This window comes from Zymoseptoria tritici, chromosome 10, assembly GCF_000219625.1.
Source record: "Zymoseptoria tritici IPO323 chromosome 10, whole genome shotgun sequence".
Taxonomy (NCBI): Eukaryota; Fungi; Ascomycota; class Dothideomycetes; order Mycosphaerellales; family Mycosphaerellaceae; genus Zymoseptoria; species Zymoseptoria tritici.
The window spans coordinates 720,430-744,228 of NC_018209.1; the positions used below are offsets into that span (position 1 = coordinate 720,430).

General features: G+C 53.2%; 9 protein-coding genes across 9 annotated transcripts; 4 read left to right on the forward strand and 5 right to left on the reverse strand.

Annotated features, from left to right (window-relative positions):
• Positions 1 to 235: 235 nt before the first annotated feature.
• On the reverse strand, positions 236 to 3,309 carry MYCGRDRAFT_111032 (uncharacterized protein; the record flags this gene model as incomplete). The annotated part of the gene is made up of 5 exons (XM_003849090.1): positions 236 to 1,176; positions 1,232 to 2,166; positions 2,245 to 2,430; positions 2,498 to 3,241; positions 3,296 to 3,309. The coding sequence occupies 5 exons, from the start codon at positions 3,307 to 3,309 to the stop codon at positions 1,022 to 1,024; spliced, it is 2,034 nt and encodes a 677-aa protein (XP_003849138.1).
• Positions 3,310 to 4,041: 732 nt separating this feature from the next.
• MYCGRDRAFT_76289 (uncharacterized protein) lies at positions 4,042 to 5,938 on the forward strand (the record flags this gene model as incomplete). The annotated part of the gene is made up of 7 exons (XM_003848816.1): positions 4,042 to 4,328; positions 4,385 to 4,509; positions 4,561 to 4,589; positions 4,639 to 5,166; positions 5,219 to 5,549; positions 5,604 to 5,767; positions 5,819 to 5,938. The coding sequence occupies 7 exons, from the start codon at positions 4,051 to 4,053 to the stop codon at positions 5,936 to 5,938; spliced, it is 1,575 nt and encodes a 524-aa protein (XP_003848864.1).
• A 413-nt stretch (positions 5,939 to 6,351) lies between these two features.
• Positions 6,352 to 7,504, forward strand: MYCGRDRAFT_76293 (uncharacterized protein; the record flags this gene model as incomplete). Its single annotated transcript, XM_003848817.1, has 3 exons — positions 6,352 to 6,734; positions 6,922 to 7,115; positions 7,201 to 7,504. 3 exons carry the CDS (start codon positions 6,470 to 6,472, stop codon positions 7,285 to 7,287), a joined length of 546 nt encoding a protein of 181 aa, XP_003848865.1.
• Positions 7,505 to 8,847: 1,343 nt separating this feature from the next.
• MYCGRDRAFT_76295 (uncharacterized protein) lies at positions 8,848 to 10,339 on the forward strand (the record flags this gene model as incomplete). The annotated part of the gene is made up of 3 exons (XM_003848818.1): positions 8,848 to 9,001; positions 9,055 to 10,099; positions 10,150 to 10,339. The coding sequence occupies 3 exons, from the start codon at positions 8,848 to 8,850 to the stop codon at positions 10,337 to 10,339; spliced, it is 1,389 nt and encodes a 462-aa protein (XP_003848866.1).
• A 71-nt stretch (positions 10,340 to 10,410) lies between these two features.
• MYCGRDRAFT_111035 (uncharacterized protein) lies at positions 10,411 to 13,292 on the reverse strand (the record flags this gene model as incomplete). The annotated part of the gene is made up of 2 exons (XM_003849089.1): positions 10,411 to 10,616; positions 10,746 to 13,292. 2 exons carry the CDS (start codon positions 13,252 to 13,254, stop codon positions 10,411 to 10,413), a joined length of 2,715 nt encoding a protein of 904 aa, XP_003849137.1.
• A 309-nt stretch (positions 13,293 to 13,601) lies between these two features.
• HHK12p (histidine kinase) lies at positions 13,602 to 16,404 on the reverse strand (the record flags this gene model as incomplete). Its single annotated transcript, XM_003849088.1, has 2 exons — positions 13,602 to 13,859; positions 13,911 to 16,404. The coding sequence occupies 2 exons, from the start codon at positions 16,278 to 16,280 to the stop codon at positions 13,602 to 13,604; spliced, it is 2,628 nt and encodes an 875-aa protein (XP_003849136.1).
• Positions 16,405 to 16,590: 186 nt separating this feature from the next.
• Positions 16,591 to 19,956, reverse strand: MgAGL7 (putative alpha-glucosidase; the record flags this gene model as incomplete). The annotated part of the gene is made up of 9 exons (XM_003849087.1): positions 16,591 to 17,877; positions 17,971 to 18,202; positions 18,272 to 18,361; positions 18,471 to 18,584; positions 18,655 to 18,746; positions 18,796 to 18,835; positions 18,903 to 18,996; positions 19,048 to 19,678; positions 19,734 to 19,956. 9 exons carry the CDS (start codon positions 19,954 to 19,956, stop codon positions 16,628 to 16,630), a joined length of 2,766 nt encoding a protein of 921 aa, XP_003849135.1.
• A 1,337-nt stretch (positions 19,957 to 21,293) lies between these two features.
• Positions 21,294 to 21,955, reverse strand: MYCGRDRAFT_76305 (uncharacterized protein; the record flags this gene model as incomplete). Its single annotated transcript, XM_003849086.1, has 2 exons — positions 21,294 to 21,866; positions 21,916 to 21,955. 2 exons carry the CDS (start codon positions 21,940 to 21,942, stop codon positions 21,294 to 21,296), a joined length of 600 nt encoding a protein of 199 aa, XP_003849134.1.
• A 290-nt stretch (positions 21,956 to 22,245) lies between these two features.
• MYCGRDRAFT_96217 (uncharacterized protein) lies at positions 22,246 to 22,765 on the forward strand (the record flags this gene model as incomplete). Its single annotated transcript, XM_003848819.1, has 2 exons — positions 22,246 to 22,374; positions 22,433 to 22,765. The coding sequence occupies 2 exons, from the start codon at positions 22,246 to 22,248 to the stop codon at positions 22,763 to 22,765; spliced, it is 462 nt and encodes a 153-aa protein (XP_003848867.1).
• Between the last annotated feature and the right edge of the window lie 1,034 nt (positions 22,766 to 23,799).

Below are 23,799 nucleotides of genomic sequence, written 5' to 3' on the forward strand. Positions count from 1 at the left end.
GCTCCGAGGACAAGGAGCTGACCTCGCCGCTCGCGGAGGCCTGCGCGGAGCTGAGGGAAGCGCTGTCCGAGGTCATGGTCATGCCTCCCGACATGGAGCCCTGTGGGAACGTGTTAGCCTGACAATGGTCGTCTTCGGAGTCAAAGGTTGAAAGGGCTTACCATAGTGGCTGTGGCGGTCTGAGCGACGCCCGTGTTCTCGGCGGTCTGACCTGGGGCGAGGTTGGAAAGCGCCTGAGATGCTTGGCCCAGGACGCCATTGACTTGGCCCGAGAGGTCACCGCTGGCCGAGCCCGAGACGTCACCGTTGGCCGCACCGCCGTTGGCAGCACCGTTGGCCTGGCCCTCACCGGAGCCGGTCCCTGAGCCAGATCCCGAGCCAGATCCCGAGCCACCCTGATCTTGGGCAACGGCGAAGGCACTGAGACCAGCGATCATGAAGGTGGTGACGCGCATGTTGATGGTTGAGTGACTGATCGGCTGATTGGGAATATGTTCGTTGGAAAATTCGAGTGCTCGTAGGGATTATTGAAGCCGGTGAAAGTGGTGCTTGTGAAAGGTTGTTTTGGCGAATGCGTGGTTGTTGGAGAAGTCAAGACAAGATTTGGGGCGCTGTCAGCCTCTTTATGAAGCATGCTCCTGGGTTCCATATTTTTCCAAGACAAGTTCAAACCGACAGCATCCAAGGCAGTGTTGCATTGCGTGGCATAGGCAAAACATCAAAATCGCACGGATCGGGTGGCTGTGAGGGCGTGCGACTCGTGTGGGATAGCCCTGTACCTGACTAATAATGCATCTCCTGCTAAGAATTCAGGGGCGAAATAACAAGGGACCACTCCAATCTTGGCTGAGACGGGGTCGTCCACCGGGAGACGTCATTTTGTGATTGAGAGAACATCGATGAAACTTTTCCTGACGTAAATTGGAAGGAGAATCCGATGATGAAGCTGTTTCGTAGTGACGCAATAGTGCTTCAGAATTAGAGCTGCTATCGCAAACTCCTGTTCCTGGATCCGTTCAAGTCAGATCGATGACTTCCACATGTCGTCGCGACTTAGAGTCTTCGCGATCTTGGCTCGGGGGCATCCCAATGCTTTCGGGCAAGGATTCTGGTACAACAGCCTGGTTTCGAAGCAAATTCGATAGACGTAATTCGCGAATAGTCGCTGGGGCGATGCTTTGCCCCGGTATGAGATCCATCGTCCTCGATGATGTAGAATCCAAAGACGTACTGTCTGGCCATCGTATCGATGACGCGCGTTGCGTTGCTGTCTCTGGCGAGCGATGTTTAGCAACAGGAGGCTCTTGCGACACTTGGACTTCGAAGCGAGTGTGTGGTTGTGACGAGCTCATTTGTATTGACAGTGCCCCTGGAGCGGCCTGTGTTTGCATCGCTCGCGGCATGAAATCTTCGGCCGTTCTCTGGCTGGACCAGGCCGACGTTGGTTCGTCGCTGTCATCGTCGCAGAGGTCAACAATCTTCGCAGTCGGCTTCGCAGTCGGCTTCGCAGCCGGCTTCGCGAAGGTCGGCATGTCCGGTCTTCTGAATACCGGCCGAGGCGGGCTCGATGGTTCTTCAATAACCTCCTCAGACTTCCGCTTCTTCTTTGGTGGCTTCGCCGCACCGGAGCTGTCTTTTGGCGCTGTGGACCTCTTCTTGAGATTCACAGCAGGCTGTGGATCATCAGACAAATCGCTACCAGCGGACACCGCTTGGTCCAGAGATGAGGCCGGTGCGTCTTGAGAAGCATCCTGCGAAGCTTTTGCCGCAGCGCTTGATTTCGACTTTCGCTTTGGTGATTCAGCAGGCGCATCAAACACGCGCTCGGGAAGGCCGTTGCGCAGCAGACAATCCAGTATGTAGCACTCGATCTTCTCGTGCGGACTGTATGGCGTGCCGTCCTTGGCTGCAAACTTGGTCCAGTCCTCTTCGGGTGGCTGCGCCGACAGATCGACTTCCACGAGATCGGCGGCCGAAATCATGATTCTGACTTCGCACTTCCCAGGACCGTTGGGGTCGACATTCTTGTTGTGTCGAACCGGCTTAAGTTCGACTCCGAAACTGAGGTTCTCCTCGCGTCCCTGTGTAGAGCTCGTGCGTGCTAGCTTTTGAGCGAGGAATGCCGGTGCTAGGTGTTTGAGATATTCGCGTGTGGAGAAATTGTACCTGTGGCGTGCCGTAAATCAGTTGTCAAGAAACTTGAAGCTGTACTTTGCATTTTAGATATGAAGGCCGTCCACATACCTGTGTCGAAGCTCGATTCGTAGCTTTGGCTGATCGATTTGTAAGTCCCATCCGCGACGCAAAGCCCTCAGATTGTGGCACTGTTCATCTGTTGAGACTGAAGGCGCTCGGTAGCCCTCGAGCGCTTTGATTTTGGGAAATGTAGGAGGAATCTCCATCCCCTTGCCTGCTGCTCGCAAAGCCTCACTGCGATCGGTTAGACAAAGAGCAAGTTCCATCCCGTTGAAGCTCAAGACTCCAAGCGCAGACTTACGAGAGAGCAGCCCGCCATCTTGGAAGATCTTCCTTTGGCATGTGTTTTGCTTGCGTTGCAAGCCCGAGTGACTTCTTGGCCATGACTTTCGCCAACTGTGGTCCGCAGCCTCGAAGTCCTGTCTCATCGTAGTCTCCACCGGATAGCAATGCGAAGAGAACAAGACTGTCTGCATCCATGTCGAGTTGCTCCAAGATCGTCGAGGCCTTGTAGACTCGGATGTGGTCTTCGACTCGTTTTTGTCCGACTTTGTGTTGCTTGATCAGAGTCGTGCATCCGAACATGAAAGCGTCGCAATCGTCACTCCAGACAACGTCGACGATGCCCAGCTGTTGCAGACGGGCGCACTCTGCCTCGCCTTCACCAGGTGCTCGGTGATAATGCACCTTCAAGAGGTCGAACATTTGATGCAGAAGTTTAATGCACTGCTCGTCCATTTTACCGCCTCCAGGCCCCTTGCCGTGACGCCCTGCCTTCCATGGCTTCTTCATACCATCGGTCACAAAGAGGTATTGGATGTTGAGTCGCCATTGTCGGAGGATACGCCAGAGGATGACCTTTTCTTGAGGGTTTGCAGCGGGTTCTCCTTCACGAATTCGTTCAGTCTGCTCCGGTGTCAGATTCGTGAATCGCCATGTGGCTTCGTCGACAGCGATTCGAAGCGGCCGTTTGTGCTCCTTGAAGTGCGCGGCGGCATAATCAGCAATGTGCCATATCTCCCCTTCACCCAGCACATCCCACAACCTGCAAGTGAACTGTTAGTTTCTGGATGATGTCTCGGGGATGAAGCTGTGGTACCCGTTGATGCCCATAGTGTAAGCACATGAGTCGGTTGTGATTGATGTCGTGTATCGACGTTGAATGCATGAGCTGTGAAGGTGAGTGCGATCTCACTGTCGACATGGAAGTCGCTCTATGAGGTTAAAGATACGCGAAGCAGTCGCGACAAGGATGTATGTGCTGACTAAGCTCGCGGGCACGGATGTCGTCCACCTCAGCATCACTTCTCTCCGCCAGCCTCATCTCACCGCTAACGAAAGTCTTGTGATGGTGTGCGTGTCGGATTCTCTGGAGACATGCCGGCGTTTTGTGAGTGATGCGAGAGCGCACAGCAGGATTTGCTTCACCGCTCGGCTAGGACGCTTTCACGTGGATTAAGTACCGCTGCTCACTCGGATCACACGGCAGGTATTGTTCGTTCTTATCGGTTTTGCAAGGTTGAAGCGAGTTGAGAAAGAGTTAGGGAACAGCACGTGGACGGACAGCTGTACCTGTACCTAGGTACTTTGGTAAAGTATACTTTCTGCTCGGTCAATCGACGAGGCGAATGGCGACAGCTGTGACGTGTACGTCACTCGTCGTGGCCGCCGACAACGGCTGCAAAAGACATTTCCCGGCAGCGAAAACAGAAACATGCCATCCCACGCGGTGGTGCCGATTGCCGGGCAGCCTTACCTCCGTAGCAATGTCCGCTCCTTTGATATATACACAGGCGCCACCTACCCGGTCATGTCCTGTCCTCGTAGAATTTACCATGTTGGCAGTGTGATGAAATGGCGTTCAGACCCAATTCGGCTACAGACTCTGACGCAATGATGGAGAAATCGGACGACGAGCGCAGTCGAGATGACAATCAAGCAACAGAAGACAATACAGAAGACAATACAGAAAACAGCACTGAGCCCAAGCCACGAGAGCGGACAGCCACGGACGCCCCTGATGGCAAAGACGAAGCATTTCGAGTATCATTTGGGCAAGGTGACCCCGACGATCCCCACAATTTCTCGGATTTCTACAAAGCATGGATAACAGCACTGCTTGGTTTCCTCGCGTGAGTGTCTTTGCCTATACTTTCGACGGCCGTTTATATGTACTGAATGCCAGCAGACTCGCTGGATCAGTCGGAAGCTCGATCATCTCTCCAGGATCCGATGAGATTGTCGAGGAGTTCAACATCTCTCAAGAAGTCGCCGTGTTGACTGTCAGTTTATATGTGCTCGGGTTTGCACTTGGTAAGTTTTCTTGTTGATAGTACACACAACCTATTCTGACACGATTCGCAGGTCCGATGATGTGGGCGCCGATCAGCGAGGTAAGAAACAAGTCGTTTGCCTCTTGAACCGTCGCTTATGGTCATGCAGGTATACGGACGAAAGTGGAGTATGCTACCAGCACTTGTAGGACTCGGTCTCTTCAGCATCGGCTCAGCACTCAGCCAAAATGCTCAGAGTCTCTTCATCACGAGGTTCTTTGCAGGTCTGTTCGGATCCGCACCCATCAGCAATGTCACTGCGGCTCTGGGAGATATGTACGCGCCACGAGCACGAGGCATCGCAGTCACGTTCTACGCTGTGATGGTCGTCGGAGGTCCGACTTTAGGACCCGTCATCGGCAGCGCCATCATTAACAATCCTTCTCTCGGCTGGCGCTGGACGGAATGGGTCGAATCCATCTTCGTCGGCGTGATCGTCAGCGTTGCCTTCTTTACACTTCCGGAAATCTATGGACCTTGCCTTCTCAAGCGCAAAGCTCGACAGATGCGCAAGACATCCGGCGACGATCGATACTGGCATCCGCAAGAATCGGAGCGCATAAGGCTGAACAATATCATCACCAAGTACTTCGCCCGTCCGTTGCGAATGCTGGTCACAGAGCCAATGGTGGCTTGTGTAAGTTGCGAGCCTTCCATGATCATGATTAAGTACTGACCAGCACCTACAGATTGCGTCCTATGCGTCGTTTGTTTATGGAATCTTATACCTTTTCATCCAAGTTGTGCCGATTGTCTTCAGAGAGCAACGTGGCTACGGTCCGGTCGTGTCAACGCTTCCCTTCCTAGGACTTTTCGTTGGAGTATGCCTTGCCGTGGGCATCAACCTCGGGAACCAGGCTCAGTATGGCAAAGCAATGGCAAAGAATGGTGGGCGAGCAGTGCCTGAAGCTCGTCTCCCGCCCGTCGTCATCGGCGGCGTTCTATTCTCCGCCGGCCTGTTCTGGTTCGGCTGGACCGCAGCACCGCGGTATCATTGGAGTTTGCCTACCGTAGCGTTAGGTTGGTAAAGTCGTGTTGGACGACATTGAGTACTGCTGACAGTCTTCATTGCAGGCTTCGTCGGTGCAGGCTTCAACACCATATTCCAGCAGTGTCTGAACTACCTCGTCGACACTTATGGTCCCTATGCTGCTAGCTCCACCGCTTCGAACACTTTCTTGCGATCGATCCTCGGCTGCGCTTTGCCTTTGGCGGCACGGCCGATGTTCTTGAACCTGGTGAGTTCTATCTTCTTGTCTTCTTACTCATCATGCTGATTCTCCGTTTAGGGCATTGGACCGGCGGCGAGTATTCTGGGTGGTTTCTCATGTCTGGGACTGCCGGTCCCTTTTCTGTTCATGAAGTACGGCGAAAGACTCAGGCAGAAGTCAAACTTTGCGCCTGTGTAGTAGAATGACCTGAACGATACAGTATAGAGGTAGTAACAGATCGCGCATTTTTGAACATGGCCACAGCATATGATACAGCTTTCAAAGCGTGTTTCCGATTATTGCCGAGGTTCAGCGGAAATGATGTTGACTGTGTGAATGACTGCGAGGTCTTCGGGCGGGGGCTTACAGAGTATTTCCGTAGCAGAGAGCATGGATTGTATTTGGTCGCATCGAGTAGACGTATATTTCTCCAATAGTTGAGAGATACACGGCGAACTCGTCAGGAGAGAAGTGGTCCATCGGGAAAGATCGCTTCGATATTGGTGACGTCCTTTCCCGACCAATCACGATCGTCCAAATCAAGCCAAGACGAATGGCTTCAAGCTGCATCAACTTTGCTTCAGCCAACGACACATTGATCTATACCACGCCAGACCCCGTCGCAGTACTCACCACGCGCGCCTGAACACGCCCAGGCTTCCATTGCGGCCCTCGATCACCCTCTGACACGACTCTCATCCTCTCCGCTCCTCAATCGCCGTCGCCAGGATGCTCCGCACCGCGCCGCTGCTCCGCCAGCTCCCTGCCACAGTGCAGAGCGGCCGGACTGCCGCTGCCACCTTCGCGCCCTTCGCACGGCAATCATCACTCCAGCAGACTCGATCTGCACACGCGATTTCCAACCCGACACTTGCCAACATTGAGAAGAGATGGGAGGCCATGCCACCGCAGGAGCAGGCCGAGCTTTGGATGTCGCTTCGGGATCGCATGAAGGTCGACTGGAATGAGCTTACGATGCAGGAGAAGAAGGCCGGTACGTTTGAGAATACAATGCCTTTTCAACCTTTTACGATCCTTCACGAGGGATCACGGCGGTGGAACGGGAACCCAGCCGGAGAAAGGCCGGCTATTCACGCGATGGGTGGATGGCATTGAAGATGCACTTGACCACAGCATGGGCAACACACGAAGACTGGCAGGCTGACATGTTGTTGCAACAGCGTACTGGGTTGCATTCGGCCCTCACGGCCCACGTGCCGAGACTCCACCAGGCGAGGGCACCAAGGTCTTCATCTACACTCTCATGGGTGTCGGCGCGGCCGGCGCCATTTTCTTCACCTCTCGCATGTTCGCTCGCCCAGCACCAAGCACAATGAACAAGGAATGGCAAGAGGCGACCAACGAGTATTTGAGGGTAAGATCAAGACACACCATATCGATGAGCAGAAACAGCGCTGCTCGAAAGAGGCCAATGCTGACATGTATTCTCAATCCTCCAGGAAAACAAGGTCGAGCCAATCACCTTTATCGGCAACCCAGACTACAAGGGACCCGGCATGGTCCAGAGCCCGCCAAAGAAGGAGTAAATCGCTCCATCATCGACAATTTGAGCATAGACGGTGCAGAAAATTCAAGGCGAGAGCGACTTACATGTAAACTGCGCATACGGTGCATTTTCCTTGGGTTGACTGTACGACGAGCTGGTGTCTTCGGAGCGAGTAGAACTGGCCAAGACTTTGTATCTTACACTTCTGCGCAGCGCTTGTCACACTGTATAAAGGAGCAAAACGAGGCAAGCATTTCAACACCTGTCCAGTCTCTCCGTGATCGATTATTGGGGTGAGAAGTCCAGTGGGCGGGAGCATCGAGTATAACAGGAGTATGCTGGCATCGGCGATTCATATCTCCGAACCTCGAGGTCTGGACACCTATGAGCTTACCTTACTCACAGGATGCTACGAAGGAGCGAAGTTACGACAGTCGAGCATGCATCCTTCAATGTTTATTCGAATGTCCATCGATCTGCACAAAAGGTTTCACTTCGCCCAAACCTTCCCGATCCTTCGTCGAAACACCTCAAGACCGCCCTGCGAGCATTCCCTAAGAGGTTGCGATTCACAGTCGATATGCAACTCTGACTATGGGCTGCAGGCCTCTCACGACTTGTCCCAAACTGTGCCGTGGCACGCCAGTCCTGGACGATGCTCTCATGGCTAGCTACGTGCCCGAAGTGGGCCTGATGTGGCATGGCGAGAACAGGGTGCTGTCGCCTGATACGCCGTGTGCGTACAATTGCGGATTATGAACCGAGAATGGACAACATCGCTGACCGATGTTTTTCAACATTCAGACGCGGCAGCCTGCGCCCAAAACGCGATCTACTTCATCGACCTCAGATACGACATCGAAAGCGCCAGACATATCAAACAGCAACTCGAGAGACTGGTGTCAGACGACCCGAAAGGCCATTATTACATCGATGAAGTCGACGCCATTGCTGAGAGAAGAGATGCCGATGGCAAGACTGTCTTTGCTTGGAATCCCGCGTATGCTCGAGTTCTGTTCGCTGAATCCTTGAATGAGAAGGACCCTGATCTTAAGCTGCCTGTTCATGACCCAGCGGGATAGTGGCTGGTGGTCTATGATACGAAGCATGCTGAGGTCGGAGGAAGGGTGAAGCGGATTGGGACGGGTTTGAATCCGAGGGAGAGTACGACTAGATCTGCTGTTGTTGCTGAGAGCAACGAAGGTGCGCGGAGCGACCTGGGAACTTGGAAGGCTGCGGTGGACACGCCCAGATTCGAGGGCGAGACGGATGCGAATTACTACCAGAGGATGGACAAGCTCCACTGGGGCTAGGTTGGGTGCAGAGCTATTGTCCGAAGTAAGGTCAAGTGGTCGGAATCACCCCAGTAGTCACCAGAGCTATCTGCAGTGACAAGAAGGTGCAAGCTAATTACGCATTGATGGCTCAAATACATCTTCACCTCACGTGAAACGTGTTATCTTATCGAGTGCAGGTGAAAGATTCAAGCAACGGAGTCAGACCTCAATCGAGTCACTGCCAAGCACGCCCCTCTACATCAACAGCAATACTTTAACACTTTCGTGCTTTCACTGTAAACTTGAACTTCATTATACTCACAATGACTGGAACAACCAATGGCACCTATGCCCTTCGTCCAGCGGAAGCCAAGCATGATCAATTCTCCGATGTCGACAGTATCGAAGTCATCAATTGTGGAGAAGACGCAGCAAAACATTTCCTCTTTGACCCACAGCATCGCAACTTGAACCACGGTCAATATTCACTTGAAAGTTACGTCTGAGCACATCCCATTGACATTATGAAGGCTCTTTCGGCACCTATCCGAAAGCAATCAAGACCGTCTTCCGGCACTTCCAGGACCAATGCGAATCTCGACCCGACTGGTTTCTCCGCTATGAGCTTCCTCAACGTATCAACGAGTCCCGAACTGCGATCGCAGAATACTTGAACGCTCCTGTGGAAGCCTGCGTCTTTGTTCCAAATGCAACGACTGGAGTCAACGCTGTGCTGAGAAATTTGGTCTTTCAGCCCGGCGAGGTGATCATCTACTTCGCAACCATCTATGGCGCTTGTCAGAAGTCTGTGGAGTACATCCTCGAGACGACACCAGCCGAAGCCCGACAAGTGGAGTACACCTACCCTTGCTCCGACGACGACCTGTGTGCTGCGTTTGAGAAGACGGTCCAGAGAATCAAAGCGGAAGGCAAGACTCCCAAAGTCGCCATCTTCGACACCATCGTCTCGCTGCCCGGTGTCAGAGTCCCTTTCGAACGCCTCACAAAGCTGTGTCGCGAGCATAATGTCCTCAGCTTGATTGATGGCGCCCACTCTGTAGGTCACATCCCAATGGACTTGAACGAACTTGACCCAGACTTCTACGTCTCGAATTGCCACAAATGGCTGTTCGTACCTCGCGGCTGTGCCGTCTTCTTTGTCCCAGACAGGAACCAGCATCTCATGCGTTCTTCGCTACCGACCAGTCACGGCTTTGTGCCGCGAGGCTCATCCGCGATCAACAACCCTTTGCCCCCCTCCGCGGAGAGCGAATTCGTCACTCAGTTTGGGTTCACAGGCACTCTGGACTTCTCGGCATATATGTGCGTTCCTGCAGCGCTCAAGTGGAGAAGCAAGGTCGCTCATGGTAATCTGCGTGGCGAGGAAGCGATACTCGCCTACTGTCAGCAATTGGCGAAAGATGGTGGAAAGCTCGTCGCGGACGCCTTCGATACAAAGGTGATGGAGAATCAAGAGGGCACTCTAGGGCAGTGCAATCTTGTCAATGTTCCTCTTACGGGTCTGTTCGAGCAGGCTGCTGGAAGTGATGCTGCTACGGCGTCCAAGATTGTGGTGTAAGTTCTTCGAGACTTCCTTCCTGGCCTAGACTGACAATGTGCATCAGATGGATGGCAAAGACTCTGACAGATGGGTACAACACCTTCATTGCGATGATTGTCTACAACAACGAGATCGTGGTCCGACTCAGCTCGGAGATATACTTGACGCTTGCAGACTTCGAATGGGCGGCGAAGACCCTGAAGGAGGTTTGCGAGAGGGTTCGGAACGGAGAGTGGAAGACACCCCAGAAGTAATGCTTGGAGCATATCGACAGACAAGGAGATCGAATATAGACAGAATTATGAATTCGTCTCGAGGACTAAGTCTACCCCTTCAGATCTTCCGTGACGGCTTTCAGCCTGTCCCATCCATTCGTACCATCCCAGCTATCCTTTCCTCTCCCCAAGATACCTCTCACAGCACTCCTCGCTTTGAACTTCCAGTCCTTGGCCACTGGCTCTCCGTCACCCATTCCCTCCGTACGCTCTTTGGGACCCAGGCTCTCGTACGAATCACACAAACGCACAGTCGCTTCAACAACCTCGTTCCACCGCTTCTCACTCTCGGTCTCCCAGCCCGGCTGGCTAGTGATCGCCCGCCATGCCTTCTCCTCTGCATCTAGTGCAGTAGTAGGCTTGTTCCGCCATAGCGCAAGCTTACCTACAAGCTGCCACAAAGCGCTTGAGCCAGTGATGAGCGGCACAACACTCTCGTCAATAAATCTCACGACCATGCGTGTCAGACCAGGTTGACTGGGATCGTAGGTATCGTTCTCGGAGATGATGTGCGAGACGAGCATCTGCACCATCTCGACGTCGATGCATTTCTCGCCATCGGTTGGGCCGCGCAAATCGACGATACGTTTTTGCGCGGAGAGGATGGTAGTGTAGTCGGGTGGCTGCAGAGAGGCGGCGACGATGAGGACGTTCTCCCAGATGCGGTACGATTCACGCTTTAGTGATGCGGCGCGTTTGAGAGCTTCGAGCGCATCGTAGCGAAGTGCTAGATGGCGTTCGGCGGAGGATTGAGGAGGAGCAACAATGTCGTCTTCATCGTCGTCCAGTCTGACCTTGTTGCTTTCTGGAGTTGCGGGAACGTCGTCAGGATCCATCCGAAGTAACGCTGCGGCGAGGTTTGACCATGCCTCAGCATCGGTCTCTTCGAGCTGAACGCATCTTGAGAAAGCTTCCACGGCTTTCTGAAATTCTGCCAGCTCGAGTAATGCACAGCCGAGAGCGAACCAGCTGGTGTGATTCAGCTGATTGACCTTCAAACTCTTGCTGTATCCAGCAGCCGCTCGAACGAAGTCTTTGGCCGCAAAGAAGTGACGTCCGATCGAACGCTGAGCTCGAGCATATCGTTGTTTCGATACCTCCCATGCTTTCTCATACATCTCGATGGACTGATCAATGTCACCTAGAATGCAATACAAGCGTGGAGCATCCAGTGGTGGAGGATCGCGGGCTGGTCCCTCCCATTCTTCATCATCGCCGACCTCGAGCTCTGAAGTATCGGGTCCTCCTTTTGTGGTGTGGAAGAGTTGTCTTCTGACCAGTCTCTTGGCTTTGTCCTCACGTTCAGTGGCTGCCCAGCACAGCGCTGCTTCAGCCCACATTTCGAGCCGCTCGTAGATGCCCAGAGCTGATCTCAAACCTCCGAGTTGGACCCATCGAGCGGCCAATTCTGCTTCCATTTCCCATCGAGTTGGTGAAGCGAGCTGGAAGATGTACTTCAGTCGCTCAGTCACAGGTGCACTCTCCGACTCTTTGGCCTTGGGTAAGAACGTGGATGCAGCAACTTCTTGAGTGGCATTCTCCAGTCCAGATGATCCTTCCGCAGTGGTTTCGGCAATGACTTGATCAACCAATGCCTGAAGCTGCAGCAGACCACGCTCGATCGTCCGCGATCGATAGCCTTCGATTCGACTTCGCACCAGCAGAGCTTGGGTGTAGACTTGCCAATTCGAGCTTCCACCGTCCAACACTCGAGTCGCATATGGCGCAGTCTCCTCTCTCGTCAGACCGTCCTGTGCCGATGTATTCGTGATTGAGGATGCCAGCGATAACAGGATGATGGAGTCCAGTGGCTGTAGCTGCGGTTGATTCGCAGGATCTAGAGCTTTCAGTGACGCCGGAATAGATTCCATGTCTGTTATGTCGGTCGAGGTGTATTCTTCAGGCTTCTTGGTGAAGGAGATTGATTCAAGGAGGGTATCGTCGTTCAGATCGAGCTTCGTTGGCTCGGCCACGGCGGGCTCGCCATTCTGAACGGCTTTGGTGGGTGCGACCTTCGGCTCGATAGTTTCGTCACTCGTCGCGCTTTTGGCCAGAACAACAAGCTGGCTGGTATCTTTCTGCTGAAACTTGGTTCGCTTTCCCATCAGGCCGGTCAAAGCGAACTCGAAATGAAGCGTGCTTTTCGCCTTTTCTATATCGGCTCGCGCAAGCTTGTCCAGTCCGTGATGAATGTGAATCGTCGCTCTCTCCAGTAGGAACTCAGCTCTGAGGTGCTCATTGCCCGACTTGTTCAGATCCTCTTCGAGCATTTCAAGATCATCGTAAACAACGTTTTGGACGGTCGACGATACCTCTGACAGCAGTCTCTGATGCATGAAAGCAATTCTCATCTTCGCCCATCTCGCCGCCTTGACATTCTTCAGGACCGGCGGAGTTGTCATCACCGCGTCAGCCAAACACAACAGTTCAATGTTAGGCGTCAACTTGTACGCCGCTATGCCATCGATCGTAAAGCCAGCGAGCATCTTTTGCCTGACATCATGTCGGCGCTGCTTGTCTTCGATCACATGCTTTGGCAGAACGAGCTCCGCCGGAACGAAGTCCAACGGTGGTCCAGTCACATTGGACTGTAGGAAAGCCAGCAGGGCAGCATAGCCAATGCAGAAAACCGCAATCTGCTTTTCCGGGTGTGATCGATCGGCCAGAAAATTGCCCAGACGCTGGAAAATGAAGTCGCTCCAGCTTTGGAATTGTTCGAGTTTGACTGTATCAAGTTTCGGATCTTCCTCGTGTCCAAATAGTGCTTGCGCCTCTGAGCTTTGCAAAAGGCCTTTGTAGTCGCCTTCTTCAAGCTGTTTCAGATGCGCTTCGGCTTGGCTGGCGACTTCCTCTGGCAGACTGCTTCGCAGATATGTCACGAGAGAGTCTGCCATGTTGCGCTTCTTTCTCGATCATAAGTGGCTAATGCAAGTGACTTCGCATTTGACAGGACCAATTTCTTCAACAGCTTCGAAAGTTCTTGGAGCAGCGTCGATAACAGATGTTATGATGACCTTTCAAATTTGCTGAGTTATTGACATCCGATTGGGACTAGCTCGAGGTGGCTAGTCCTATGCTTGCACCTGTCGCGCTGAAGGAGAATGGAAAGTCGACATCAGAACTTCATGAATACGGGGGTATCTATCAAGAGAGGCTGCATAACGAGCGACTCAGCAACAAGCGACTGCAACAGCTTGCGTCTATTCATTAGACTGATCTGGCTTCTCCCGAGCATCATAGCCTACGACTTCATTGATCTTCGTGACCTGGTACTCGTCAGTCGGGCGGGGAAAACAATGGACATGATACAACTCACCATCTCCTCGATCATATAGGGCTTCGAGATGACATCGTCCATGCCGTTGTTCAGCATCTCCTCCTGTTGAGCGCCTCGTACATTTGCTGTCACGCCGAGAATGGGCACTCGTTCCACTTCACCGCGCTCCTCGAGTTCGCGTATGGCTTTCGTCGCGGCATTGCCGTCCATGATCGGCATCTCCTACGAAGTGTTAGCGAGGACATAGATTACCGCAACATCTTCAGCACCGACCTGGTCCATCAGAATGATATCAAAGGCTCCCTTGTCCCCAGAAGAGCCTTTGGGAGCATTCCTCGCAGCATCGACGGCTTCTTTGCCGTTGTTTGCTGTCGTAACGTTGAAGCCCTTGGCTTCCAATTTCCTGAACACAATTCGCTGGTTGATGACGTTGTCCTCCACGAGTAGCACATGCGCCTTAGAGCCTGTGCGTTGTGTCTTTGGCCGACTTGGCAATTGGTGCTCCGCAGATTTGTTCCCCGTTACGTCGTCTGAGACTTTGCTTTCTCCTGAGAGATGCACTTTCGAGATCGAAGGTCTTTCCGCGTCGCCATATAAATCGTTCTTCTCGTAGTCCACCGCCGCGGGACCATCGACCTCTTCCTCCGCGGGCCTCTCCTCGAAGTATGATGAACCCTCGGGTTTGGTTGCCGCGCGTGGAGTATACGAAAAGGGCTCTCTTCCATGGGGTGAGACAGGGCTATGCAACTCGGCGTGTATTTGCCCGCGGATCCTTTCAATGCCATCCTGCTCCTCTTGCGGGCTCGTTGATTCCCCGTCATTGTCCTCGGTCCGCTTGACTTTGAAAAAGAATCCGAACGTGCTCCCTTCTCCCTCTTTGCTACTAACGCCGATTTCGCCACCGTGCAAATGACAAATTTTACGGCTGATGTTGAGTCCGAGGCCGCTGCCTCCATATACCTCTTCTGTCTTCGGTGTTGCTTGTCGAAATCTCTCAAATAAACGTCGCTGGCCTTCCTGACTGATGCCGATTCCTGTGTCCTTGACTGCCACCATGATATAGAGCGCCTCGCCGGATCCCCACTCTTTTGTGTTCGTGGCATCGATCCTGTAGGCTGAATTCTCGGATTCGAAGAAGACGACATTGGGCGGGTAGCTATCTGGCCGCTCCAGGCTGGCTCCAACAGAGCAGGTCAACTTCTTCTCTCCCTTGCTACGCTGAGTGAACTTGATCGCGTTCGTGACAAGGTTGATGAGAACTTGACCAATCCGCGGTATATCAGCCATCACTCGATTCACCCCGGCTGAATTATATGAGTCGTCGACCGTGTATTCAAACCCCATTTGCTCTTTCCGAAACTCATGCTGGAACATCTTCAAGGTGACCTGTAATTGGCGGCTAGGCTCAGAAGGGGTCGGCACGAGGGACAGCAGAGAAGCGTCGAGCTTGGAAAACGATAGCACATCATCGACAATGTTCTTCTGATGTTTCACGCAAAGATGTATCGTCTCCACGGCTTCTCGGATCATGCTGATGTCGGTTTCTGTTTTGTCGCCTGATATCGCGTCGGTGATGTCTTCTGCGCAATGCAGCACTGCCGAAAGAGGGTTGCGGATCTCGTGACTGATCATGTCGATGAAACGCTCTTGCTGCTCCTTGCGCTCGCGTGCCTGCTGCGCGGCTTTGCGCTCTGCAAGCTCGGCGCCCTTTTCTGAGCTGATATCGACAATGCTGCAAATGAAGCCACCTGAGTCTCGCGTAGACACGTGCTGGAAATTCTCGTCGCCCAAGGGCGTTAGAAGAAGAAGTCTCCAAGGGTGCGGTTCGTCTCTTGCGCGGAACTCGATTCTCAATTGTTCTTGGGACTGGAAAGCTTTCTTGTAGGCTCCCATGACCCGGTCATAGTCCTCTGGGTGGATACTTTGAGGCCAAGATGTGAATTCTTCGTCGTCTCGCTGGAGGGTCGTCAAGTCGAAGAAATGCTGATTAACAAAAATAGCTTGAGCGTTGCGATCCAAGATGGCCAGTCCAGAAGGCAACATTTCCGCGAAGCGTCGGAAGAATGGATGCTCGTCGATTGGGATGTTATCACCAGCTTGACTGTCTGTGTGGTCGCCATCACCGTTGGTATCGTCGTTCATGACGGTTGAATAATCGACCTTGTCCGGTCTTCCTCCACCAATCTGCATGGACTGATACATTCTTGGCTTTGGCAAAAGCTGGATCATGATACCGTTGGGCTGCAGTGGACTCAGGATGCAAGTGGACACCTTCTTGCTCTCGGATGTGATCTCGCGGATCAGGTCGCGCGTTCGTACTTCCTCCGGCATGCCATCTTCGCGCACAGATCTGAGTGTCTCCAGGGTGGATTTCGAGAAAGAGTCCCTCTGCGGCTGGCCTTGCGCGGTGATACCGCCCATGTTCTCCCACGCATCATTGTGTAGTAATAAGAAATCGTCCTCCCAAAGCAGAGCTGCCGGGTATGGTACAGATGCTATAGTCAAGGCGTACGCTCGCAGGTCTTCCGGCCATCCAATCAAAGGGCCTAGTCGACAGTCCTTGTCGATGCCGGGGAGCAGTGGCTTGGTAGTAGTGGCGTCCTGTGTTGCTGCAGCGGACACTGCAGGCTCAGAGGCAGTCATGTCTTCATCCCGCTATGCCGTGCAACAATGTCGATCGTGCTCGGCGGTATGGAGGTAGCGGTGTGAGGTTGGCTCTCGGCCGTCGGAGACTTCCAGTCTCTTCGATTCCTGCCCAGCCTTGGAGAGTGGATTCGATTTGATGATGCGCATGTGGGAAGCAAGGCGCGTGGCAGGTGATCAGCCGCACCAATCTGACGTCAGGCTCTAGATCGGTCGATGCACGCAAACACCCTACCGGACCTGCCTCCGAGGCCTGCACATGGCTAGTTCCAATGTGGGAAATGCTATTCTGATACTGTTCTTCTATACACACACATTCATGATCTCGTTCCTCATCCCACAATGCTCTATAAGTGCATGGAGAACTCACCCGTCAAAACCTCGTCCAATTGCGCAGTTCTTACGCCCTTCCCAAGGTCCTCCGACCAAGCACCGTCAGCGACCGCGGTCCACGACTCAGCATCCCTCTTCTTCCCATTGTGGTGCTGATACGCCGGTGCTCCTCTGGCGCTCTCGCATCCGAGAAGAGTAACTCCAGAGATGCGAAACTCTTCATCGGTATAGCCAAACGTTCCTCCGATAGAGAGCAAGCCGTCCTCAAATATGAAAGTGATTTCCGAAGTAGCAGCCTGCTCGATACTGTCGCCATCGTCGAGGTATAGCGAGCCCGACGCTTTTCCGTCTCTTCCTGGTGCGATGATGATGTTGAAGGGGAACTTGCGAGTGGATGTTGTGGTCATGCCAGATCCCGCTCGGACGGGAAGAACGCTGCCTCCGCGGACATGGAGAGGAATTTCGGTAAAGCCAATGTCATTCAGCGTAACCGCCTCGCCTTTACCTTCGACGACGTCCCACGAACCCCACGCATAGAAGCGATCGTCAGGTAGGTAGATGTCGACGCTTGTGGAGTTCTCCTCTGTGACTGGGGAAACCAAGATCGACTCTCCGTAGAAGAACTGAAGTTGGGTGCCGAAAGTGTTGGTGTCGTTGGGGTAGATGAAGAACATCGGGTTGGCCACGGGTGTCCCAGTCTTGGTCTGCTTGTGCAAAGCAGTGTAAATGTAGTCGAGCAGACGGTAGCGAATGTCGAGCGCGCTGCGAGCGGCTTCGGCCACGGTGTCCCACAAATAGAACTCCTGCGGGATTGAGGTGTCACCGTTGTGGTTGCGCATAAATGTGTAGAAAGCTCCAAGGGTAGCCCATCGTGCGCAGAGAGTCTCGGTGGTGTTTGCGCCGAAGCCGCAGATGTCGCTACCAACCATAGGCATTTGGAAGAGAGCGGCAAAGTTAAGCATGCCTGCGATCGAGAAACGATATTGCTCCCATGTGGAAAGGTTGTCGCCCAACCATTTTCCCACCTGGGTACCGGCACCTGCAAAAGTCGAGCGGGTGATGATTAGTGGACGTCTCGCTGGTCGACGAGCTAGCATAGCTGTTCGGCATGCTGTGCTCATCATGCTGCCATAAAGGTTGTGAACATCAAGCTCCACATGTCCGTCATAATGCACGATATCCGTATCAAGTGTAGAGTTCGAGAGTCCTCCGAGGGCTTGCTGAGTGTTGGCATTCTTGATCTGGTACGGCGGTGCGAGCAGATCTCGGTCGGCGTATCCGATCATAGAAGCTCCTGAATGCGTGGAAGGTGCTTGACGCTTGGCCAGACGTTGTGCCGCCTCCCCAGTGATTTGACGCTTGGCGACATCATTCGGATTGCTCGCTGGTGCGAGCCATGGAGGAGCATAAGCGAGGTCGTCTGCTGGGTAAGGCTGTGCGCCAGGCTGGAACTCAGATGGAAAGCCTGGTATTTGCCTTGGCTGGGATCTCAGGGCTGGTCGGGAAGGCGGAAAGCCGGATTCGGCGGCCGTCTTGTCCACATCGTCACCAAAGTGATTGAAGTTTGCGGCCTCGTTCATGTCAATCCACTAGAAGAGAAGCATTGAAGTCAGTGGAAGGTTCAGTAGTCAAGATTGGTGATACAGGACTGTGCGTACGAGAGCGTCAATATCGACTCCAGTGTCAGCGTTGAAGAACTGTAGGAACTCGTTGGTCCAGTAGTCCTGCGTTTTTGGGTGGAACCAGTCCTAGACGTAAGAGGGAACCATTAGCAAAAGCTCGAATGAATTGAAGATGAGCAGCAAAGCCAGCCAGGCATGCAAGGCTTTTGAGACCTTCTACCGTCGAGGAACTTACTGGGAAGGCCGTGACTCCAGGCCAGACGACTCCCTTGAAGATGTCATCATTCTTATACAAGAAGAGCCCATCATCGCGAGCATCGGTGAACGTGGTGTATGTGAGATTGTCGAACTTCTGTTCCTGGTATGCCACCTGTACATTCCGTCGTCAGTTGTCGTTGTTGAGAGCCTCTCACTTCGACAGATCTTACCGCCGGATCGACCATGACGACGTAGTGTTGATCGTGGTCGTGAAGATAATCAACAATGTCTCGGACTCGTGCAATGGGATATCCTGCTCCACATTAGCAAGAGTCATTACAAGACCGATCTAAACTACTCACTGTCTGGATCGGTCGTCATGATGTAGCGTTCGTACATGTACTAGGGATGGTCAGCAGATGTTGGGATATACTCTCGAGTGCCCGTGTTCTCCTTGAACTATACTCACATCGATATCAGTCCACATTGTTTCAAGAGGAATGCCAGCAACCGAGTAATTGGCAACGACCTCTGCGACACCAAGATAGTCGCGATATCCGTATCTTGAGTCTGTTAGCATTGATTCACTCTAGTACTGCGATGAGTCCACGAACCTGCACTGATGAAGACCGAATCCCCAGTATGGCATCATTGCTGGCAGACCCGCAATTTCAGCGTATTGTTTTGAGACTTCTGTGGGAGTTGGACCGGCCATGAAATACAAGTCGAGCACGCCAGACATGAGGTTGTACTCCAAGTATTGCTCTCCGGTCTCACTCTGATTGATCTTGACATCCATGCCGGAACTAGAAAGCAGGAACACACCATGCGTTCCGTTGGCGCCTCTGTGGTCGAAGTAGATCGGGTGGTTGCCGTACAAGTTCGTACCCGGAGGAACACCGTAACTGTCGCGGGACCACATGGTTCGGGTATAATTCGTGGCGTTCAATCGGAATGGATCCGTGTGCTCTCCCAAACCGTACAAGTTAGGATTCGCTGGCAGCGCAGTGCGAAGGCGGAGGTACTGGTCCTGGAACACAAGTTCCGAAGCGGAGGAGTCGAACAGGATGTCCGAGTTGGCCTTGCGAATCACGCGGAAGCTGAAAGGAGACTCTTCCCATGTGAAGTTCAATTCCGAAGCATCGGCTGAGACCGAGCTGGAGTTGTCCGGAGTTGGAAAGACGGAGATGGGAACCTGGTAAGCAATCGTTGGAGCATCCTCGATCTTCACGTGTAGCCTTTTCTCTGTTCTCGATCAGTACGAGGCTGACTTTGGCTGTCAACGCCATCGTGAACTAACCAGTATCGTAATTCACAGTCAGCTTGAGGTTCTCGATATCGTTGCCGTAAGTGTTGGTCGCTGGACCAGCAAGAGTCAAGTCTGCCGTCAGACCAAATGCGGTCATCTCGACATTGCTAGCGGAGTATCCTGGCGAGACATCGGAGGAGGATTGTCTGACACTCAATGCTCTTGAGGAGGCAGTCACCGCCAAAGCAGCTCCCACGAAAAGCTGAGAGATCATGGCGAACGGCTCGTAAGTGAAATTTGAATCAAGGAAAGAGACATTGGCGGTGGACAGCCAAAGGTCCTTATGCCACGAGACATTGCTGAGCAATGGCAGAGCCATCGGGTATCACGGCCGGCGAATTGGCTCGAAAAGGACAGTGATGCCGCTATTGAGGCCAGCACGGCGGCGCTGTAATGGTAGGCCGCACGAATCGGGTCCGCATCGTCGTGGGATCGTTGCTTCTTGGTGCTAGCGATGCAGACGTGACGTCGTTGCTAGTGCTGCCAAGTCTCGTGGTTCTTCGTTCTTGATGCGTTGTGAGAACATTTGACTTCTGCCAAGTCCGAGATGGGGCCGACTGGGATGTTTGTTGGGGTCCGCCGCGCTGGAACACATTGCGGGGATGTGGAGGAGAAGTCTGGGAGACTCCACCTCGCTCACGCCGTCTTCGTCATGCCATGCATCATCCCGGTGCGTAGAGATCTTTGAAGACTAGCAAAACGTCGTGCGCAGCTGGAGTTCACACAGCAATTCGATCACGACGGATGAAGATCGTGGAGCGAGGGCCTCAGCCATGGGCGAAACAGTCGAAGCAGCAGACATGCAACGCGTCGGCAGTGTAGACGTACCTTAGGCAGTGTAGGCTTAGGCAGTGAAGCCATCAGCAACTTCAACAATAGTAACAAGTATGGAAGGTGCTGATAATCTGTGTTCATATGTAGTCGTTTGTAGTCGTATGTGAGGCAACGAAGTAGGAGCAGCAATAGTGCTGCTTGTGCAGTCAAGTCGATTGGTCTTGCAAGGTGCAATAGCGTCCGCTCTGAACTTTCATTAGGCACTCCTTCTGAGCACTCATTCGCGGATCAGAAGGCGTTGTCTCACGCGGCTAAGAACCGCTGCAGTTGTTCGCCTGCTGTCTTCAGCATCTCCCATAGTCATATGAAGGTTCAAGTCATCCTATCGAGTGCTGCTGGCACCGTCCAGTCGACGTGACATTGATTCATGTCAACCCTCTTGCCTCCAACCTCAGTCTACCTCCAGTCGACGGTAAAGTTCCGTTCAGCTGCCTTCCACGGGAAGTCACTGGTGTCTCAGGAGTGAGTTCCCAATTCCTTGGTTGAGAATGGCTCATCTCCTATTGATGTCCCTCCGCTTTCAAGCGAGTGCTATTGCTTATGATATGTCATATCCCAGTCTCTGGTCCATGAGAGCACGTATCGAGCTTGGCGATCAAGTGGCCGCGCGTTCCTATCCGTCCAGAAGTCATGCATCTGTCGTGATTTTGTTGTGCTGCAAGAGTTGGCGGGTATCATCATCCAGTTCCATCTTTGCCGCTTCACTGCGCCGTCCAATCACAAGCTGTTCCAAAACATATTCGAGTAAAAGCTCGTGCCCATGGTCCCATCCACATTTACCACGTTGACGTCGCCTCGGGTTGAGTTCCTGATCACGGCACGGTTGTACTCACCAGTGCTCGCATCCTGGCTGATATCGATCCCCAGACTCCGGTAAAATGAAAGCTTCAGCACCGTCGCGTCCTGCTGCTCCTCGTTCCTTCCTCCTCTCGCGCCACCTTCAACGCCCTCTTTCTCCAAGGTCTGCAATTGCTGCTTCAGTGCCGCCAACTCTCCACTCAACCGCTCGCTCTCAATCTCAGCATCGTTGACGCCCTTTGCGATGCGAAACTTCTCCGTGTCCATTTTGAGCATCTCTGCCGCGTGTTTGCCGGCATCGTGTCGTTCTTCTTCATAGGAGTGCTGGCTTTTGAGGTTGTTAAGCCGTCGGCTCAGAGCACTGAGGACTGAAGCTTGGTCATCGATTCGTTGCTGGCGAGCGCTGGCGAGGAGGTGTAGTGATTCGGTGACGCGACTGAGAGAGTCTTTGTCGGGTGCGGTGTGGAATCTGTTTGTGGCTTCAGCCATGATCTGGCGGTGTTAGCATGCGTAATTGCTGTGAATGTCGAGAGAAGCGTACATTGACGGGATCTTCATCGAATAGCATCTTTGCGGTGTTGTGTCGAGGATTTGGTTCGTGTTGCGATCAGGCAGATATTTCGAAGTGGTTGTGAAAGTGTCTTCGAAGTTCAATGTTGACATTCACGTCAACACAGCAACGTTCGGCCCGATTTGCACCGCCACAACTCTATCCGCCACGCACCCTGTGACGACGACGCATGTGAAGCTGGCAGCAGGCGGCACCAAAGAACAACTCGCAAACGTACCACACCAAACACAACATCATGGCTAACGAATACTTACCGTGTAAGCTTCAACAACCTGCAACACCTTCATATCAATCGCTGACATGTCCTGGCTTCCAGACGCCGCTGATGCTGAGAGCCCCCTCAAACCCGCTGAGCTTCAAGTCTTGCGCTCACAGTACGAGAAAGAAGGCGAATACGTCTCGCTGCAGACCAAGTTCAACTATGCTTGGGTATGTGCCTGGTTGAAGACCATCACGAAGCGACCGCGTTGACTGAACTTACTCACAGGGCCTCATAAAATCCACCTCCCGAATCGAGCAACAGGAAGGCGTGCGCCTCCTCTCCGACATATTCCGCCAAAGCCCCGACCGAAGAAGAGAGTGTCTATACTACCTGGCGCTGGGGAACTACAAGCTTGGAAACTATGCTGAGGCACGACGGTACAACGACAGCCTGCTGGATATCGAGCAAGGCAACCTGCAGGCGCAAAGTCTAAGCCAACTGATAGACGAGAAGGTCGCGAAGGAGGGCTTGATGGGTGTGGCAATAGTCGGTGGACTGGCGGTCGCGGCTGGAGTGGTCGGCGGGATACTGTTCAAGGGCGCGCAAAGGAAGAGGTGATGGGATCGGGTCTGGAATTTTGCGAGTCGCGTTCATGAGCACGATGGAAAGGCGTTTGGCGCGATGCAGGTCTGTATCATGAGCTCACATATCTTTGGACATTGGCGACTTTTCGCAAGTTTACGAGTATCAGGCCCTGGTTAGGATCAGTTGATATGCAGCCGCGGAGCTCTGCTGGCCGCATGGGTCGGGCCTGCTGACAGCGAAGCACCGACCCAGACGGCGGCCGAATGGCCCCCGAACGAGGACAGTCGCGCTCAAGGCTAAAGCGTTCTCGCATTCTTGCCTGCGTTATATGTGGGTCTCGATATCGATGCAACATGACCTCGATCCACGGAGAAATGCTGGAGCCGATTCTGCAAGCATGGTCAACAAGTCCGAGGCGACGGCAGTGGATTACAACACTGTGATAGACCGACTATCTACTTCTTGAAGAAGACTCAGTATAGTCGCTCACAGCAAAACAGAACTACGGGACTATTCTGATCAGGTAAAATGATCGACAGAGCATTTCCTATTTCGCGTAATGGCGCTCCTTCGGCGAGCCGCGCAATACTTTTGACGCCACTCAGGAGGTCGGTCCCGAGATCTCGAAACAATCAAAGAGACGACGTGAATAACAGAGCACTGCACTTTTCTTTCCTTTGCATGAACTTGACGATTCTTTGCCCGCTGCATCTCAGGACTCGTTGATCTGAACCACAGGACCACCTTACACAGGCTCATGATGTCGCCCGAACTCGCCTCTTCTGCGACTCTGCTGGCCTTTTTCCATCTTTGCGCCGCCCAGTCTACCATCCTCACGATTCCATTCTACGGCTATGACGACCAATCTATCGTCGCCTCAGTCGTGTCCGCGGACAGCACTGCAACAATCCTCCACCTCAACTGTCCGCCAGGGACCGATCAAAACGACTGCGGCCTCTTCCCATCTCAAACTCTGACCATCGGCCCGAGCACATACCACATGGACCTTGCGGGCGACGGATTCACAGGCACGCAAGACTGTATGTCCACTTCCATCTGCGTTGAGT